The 5,443-nt window shown below is 40.6% G+C and overlaps 1 protein-coding gene across 1 annotated transcript in view; it reads left to right on the top strand.

The window, feature by feature from the left end:
- LOC108787508 (pendrin-like) overlaps nt 1-5,214 on the top strand; it is a 36,125-nt gene extending 30,911 nt beyond the window's left edge. The window contains exons 20-21 of the mRNA XM_018557086.1: nt 270-353; nt 4,850-5,214. Of these exons, the coding sequence (XP_018412588.1) occupies nt 270-353; nt 4,850-4,873 (108 nt within the window). The 3' untranslated portion in view covers nt 4,874-5,214. The remainder of the gene's footprint in view (nt 1-269; nt 354-4,849) is intronic.
- Nucleotides 5,215-5,443: the final 229 nt, after the last annotated feature.

Consider the following 5,443-nt stretch of genomic DNA (forward strand, 5'->3'; position numbering starts at 1 on the left):
GGTGACCAGTTGTGAACTCTAATGACCAGTTGTGTATTTCTTTTTCACTTTCACAGATTGATAATTTGGTCAAAGCAAATGATGATTGTCAGAGTTTTGTCCACTTTAATCAGATACAGCATATGTTATACTGGAAACAATAATACCCTGTTGTTTGGCACGAATGTGTGTTTAGATTTTTAATTCCTTTAAACTATGTGTCGCTGTTTTATTGTAAAAGAAGAACTTGAGCTTGCTAATAAAATATATATATATATTGCTTTTTTTAGATTTCACTTATGCAGGAGTCTAAAGACCCATTGGATTTCACTGATATTGAGCCAGTAAATCAGGAGCTGGATGCCCAAGAAGAGGTGAGATAATGGATTCAACATCTCCTTTATATTAATATATACTAGGAATGCACCAAAATTTCATCCACCAAAACATATCGTCCGAAAAGTGCACTTTTGGCAAAATGCCGAAAGTGCCATCTTTTGACCGAAATAGCAGTGCATCCCTGGTTGCTCTCCTCCCCGCTGGGCGCTGCTCTGTGTACCCTCTGACACAGCACAGCATCCAACAGGAAGGAGAGAATCTGTCACAGGAGGCCGAGTGGTGCGGGGGAGTAGAGCGATATTAGCGGCCGTCGTTTCTCCTCCCGCACCGCTCAGCTTCCTGTGACAGATCAGGAGAGCGGTGGTGTGGAGACATCTGACAGCTGTCACCAGAGGCTGAGCTCTCCTCCTGCACCGCCCCGCTCAGCCTCCTGTGGCAGATCAGGAGAGAGAGGGTGGGCCGGTGGTGCGGGGAGGAGTCAGCTGTCAGAGGAGCTCGAGCTCTCCTCCCCGCACAGCTTGCTAAGCCTCCTGTGACAGCGTGTCAGGATGGAGAGCGGGTACAAATAGTCAGTGATCAGTGAGTGTTTGTAAATAATTGATGACATAGTATGTTTACTGTGTCCCCAATTATGAATGAATGGGAAGTGATCTACAAATAAATATAGTAGTAAATACTATCTCCACAAATTAGGAATGAACAGGAACACTCAGTATAGAGGATTCCTGTTCATTGATAACAGGGGCTGCAGAAGAAGAGATTTAGGACTTTGTGTTCTCAGTCTCTTTTTCTATTTTAAAAGGGAAATATCAGGGGCTTGTTTAGACCCCTGATATTTCCCTTTCAAAATAGAAAAAGAGTTTGAGGACACAAAGTCCTCAATCTCTTTTTCTGCAGCCCCTGTTATCAATGAACAGGAACACTTATAGAGGATTTCTGTTCATTGATAACAGGGGCTGCAGAAGAAGAGATTTAGGACTTTGTGTTCTCAGTCTCTTTTTCTATTTTAAAAGGGAAATATCAGGGGTTTGTTTAGACCCCTAATATTTCCCAAAGAAAAAAACATTTTTGGTTTCGGCCTGGATTTTTTTGTATTTTCGGTTTCAATTCGGTTTCGAAAATTTAATTTTGGTGCACCTCTAATATATACAATATATCTATATTCTCTTTGGTCAACAACAAATGCACATCATTTTGCCTGTGGCAGAATTCAGCAGTAAACCTTAAACATTTTGCTGCCAAAGCTGTTTTTGCATTTTTTTGCAGGCATGTTAAAACACACATTTTAGGCCCCAAGATAAGTTAAAACCCCCAGAATTATATATTTTGTGAAAGCAGAGACCCTGGAGAATACAATGGTGGCATTGTAATTTTTGTAAAACTGTTTATCAAACACAAATTTTTAGTATACAATGCATTCAAATGAATTTCATGCACATATACCCAATATAATACACTATTTTTAAATAAAATATATAGATGAGGTTGTGTCGCGTAAATAGGTGCTAAACATGTCAAGCTTTAAAATTGCATGTGCCTGTGAAAAGGTAACAAGCGTCCGTGACCAAAATTGTCCATAAGCAACACTTTAAAACTCTTTACAGGTCATCAGTTTATAGTTAACCATGAATAATGATCTGTTTTTGTGCACAGACACACGCAACATATGCGTTTAAGTATGTAGGTGTGTACTGTATGTGTGGGCAGGGGCTTTAGAAATGTTTTTCTTTTTTTACTTTTTAAACTTTCTTTTTTTACTTAACCTTATTGCTATCACATAAAGATCTAATATCCCACAGCTTCTGGAGTCCGAGGAAGTGCTCACTTCCATCACAAAGCCAGCAGTCAGCTTGTGTAGGCTGAACACAGTCCTGGCTGCCATAGCACCTTAAATTGGAGGCAGCAATTGGAGGCAGCAAAAGGGTTAAGGGTGGATTATATATGAAAAAGGCACTAACAAGACAGCTTCTTGTTGCCTATAGCAACCAGAATGACTGCTATGGGGATATTTTTTTTGTGTGAGCGCCATGATCATTAACTCACTAACTTTTCCTGCATGAGCGCCATGATCATTAATTCACTAACACATTTGTTAGTTAATATTTCATAGCACATTTGCTGACTGAACATTCACTGGCAGGCCATGTTTTTCTTGCTGACTGGCTTACATGCTGTATTTATAATGGTGAATTTGACAGCTAACAAATTTAACCTACTAAAGCGGCTTAAATTCCAGGGTCTGGAATATACTGGCCAGAGCTTTTAATAATGCTAAAACTTGTAGCCCTGAGAGGATTAATTGTAATATCCTAATGAAAATAATAATAAAAAAACATAAAATGCAAAAAAATAAATAAATGCATCACCCCCCTAACACTACCATCTTGGGACACCAGTGAGTGAGTATCCTTATGGCATGGAGGGCAGCAACTGTATGTCCATACTGATAACAATCCACCATGATCTTGACAGATACTTTGAGAGGGATCTCCAGAATAAGGAGGTACCCCTCTCAAAGCACCAGACCTCATGTTGATGGGCCTGGGCCCCCAGAACCTCTGTCCTCAGGCGAGGGTTTGACCTCTTGAGATCGCCACCTCTGTCCAGTGCACAGGAGAGCTTTAAAGGAGAACTATGGGGTCAGTGTTTTTCCCCATAGTTCTCCTTGGGGTAACGGGAGGACACAAACTAGCGTCCTCCCGTTACCCTAAGCTCAGTATACCGCGAGCTACAGCTTGCGGTATACTGAGACGCCGCACCTGGAGCGGATCCCGACTTAGATGACGGTATCCGCCCAGCTGCGTGAGTGACAGCTGGCTCTGCCTATCTAGAGGCAGAGCCAGCTGTACCCGCCCCCTCCCCCGTCTGTCAGCGCTGGCAGATCGGAGCGGGGAGAGGGGAATCCAGCCCCTCCCCCTGTCAGGCAGAGAGCCGTGACAGGATCGAGAGGTGAGGGAACCCGGTATGTGTTCTCTCACCTCCCGATCTACTGAGCCGACCTGTGACAGTCTCATTGTCACAGGTCGGCTTAGAACTATGAGGTGAGTGGAAATCACTCATGTCATAGTTCTCCTTTAAAGCTACATCAGAATACACTAAAATTGACTTCCTGTATGTGCAGTGTGTCATGGATATGCGAACCACAAAAATAATTGACACAAAACTGCAAACCATTGGCATGTAATAGAGGATTTATATATTTAAAGTGGGCCTTGTACCAAAAGCTCAAGGTTCACATATTTACTTTGACCTATCCTTCCTCCCAAGCTAAAAAAGCTGTAATAAATAAAAACAAACTGTAAGGAAAAAAGTTATTAAATACACTTCCCTTATCTCTGGCTCGTACCAATGGTGCCTAGGTCAGGGTGACATCATGCTCCTTCCAACAAGATGCCAGGGAGCGCTAAGTAGCCCAGACCTTATGATACTGTATCTTGTTGGAAGGAGTGTGGCATAACCCCCTGCAGTACAGAAGCTGGGGGGTATGGCAAATACATTTATTTACTTTTTTTCTTACAGTTTCTTGTTTTGCAATGTTTTAACATGGGAGTGGGGTGTAAATGTAATAAGGGGACCTTGCTTGTAGTGCATATGAATAAAATGTGTATTTAGCTGTTTGCCTGAAGTCCTTTTTAAAGTGATACTAAACTCAGCAGTTAAATCTTAAAAATACATTCACGTACCTTAACTTTTAACAAAAATGTATCCTATTTAGCTATCACTCGGGCTGTAGACCCTCAAATCATCTCTGAATTGGTGCTGACACTATACTTTCTTCTGGAGGGTGGCTACTTTGTTCCCCATGGTTGGATGTAAAGGAACCACCTCTCCAAGCTCACTCCTGTAATGGACTACGATCTCACATTTAGTTTACTAATTTGTATTGAAAATATAGTCTATCACGGGAGTGAGCTACTTTACAACCCACACCATGGGGAACAAAAGTAGCCACCCTCCAGAAGGAAGGACAGTGTCAGCACCAATGCAGACATGATTTGAGGATCTACAGCCAAGTGATACACAAATAAAATACACAAATGTTAATAGTTAAAGTATCTTAATGTATTTCTAAGGTTTAACTCCTGAGTTTAGTGTCACTTTAAATAGAGCTATCGTGTTTATAATGTTAATCCAAATTAGATATAGAGGCACCCATGGGTCTTGTAGCAGAGAGAAGTCAAAGCATCAGCGTTTTAATGTCAACGTTTAAATGAAGCTCAGTCCATCTTCTCAGTCTTGAGAAAGATAGACTGAACTCCATCAAAACCTTGACAATAAAATGCTGATGCGTTGATTCCTCTCTGCTACAAGATCCATGAATGCCTCTATATCTAATTTGGATTTGTATGGATATTTTTGTGGATGAGCACCCAGGCATTTACCTTACCGGTAGAGTGTGGTGGCTACCTCTGGAATTGAATATTTATAATGTTAGATGGTTGCAAATGATTACAAGTTGAAGCGAGAGAATACTGCATTGGCACTTAGGAATACAAAAATAATAAACCCACTGTGTTGTATGTTTTTGTAGGCTCTCAGAAGACTTGCATCATGAACAAAATCCTGGATCTTCTATCTCTGTGGGAGCAGTATTTGCCTTCTTGTATTTTCCTGAACTTCGTCTGGAACTCAGTTTGCCAGTTAATTACTGATTTCAGTGTACAAACATTTTGCTGCTCCCCATAGATTGTAATGTTGTGGTAATGGGTGTGGTATTGTATATGGTAGTATTTAATTCAACCTACATCTAAGCTTACAAATGACAGATAAGTGATGCAAACCAAATCCATGCATATTCCTTAACACCACCATCATTCCGATGAGAATGTGCTTTGATCAGGTACATAGAACGTGACGTGCAATATCCCATAGCTGGGAAGGAATATATCAATAACGATCTGTTAAGAAACATATCAATATTATATCTTTATCGTTTGGTAAAAACTGTATGTTTAGCATTTTTGCACGGATGTTTATGACTAAGATATACAGGTATACATATATTATTATTAGACAGGATTTATTTAGCGCCAACAGTTTGTGCAGCACTTTGCAATATAAGGAGGACATTGCAGTTACAATATAAATCAAGACAAGATTGTAAAGAGGTCCCTTCCCTATATAT

Source organism: Nanorana parkeri, unplaced genomic scaffold (genome assembly GCF_000935625.1).
Source record: "Nanorana parkeri isolate BGI_ZX_2015 unplaced genomic scaffold, ASM93562v1 scaffold265, whole genome shotgun sequence".
In the NCBI taxonomy this organism is placed as follows: Eukaryota; Metazoa; Chordata; class Amphibia; order Anura; family Dicroglossidae; genus Nanorana; species Nanorana parkeri.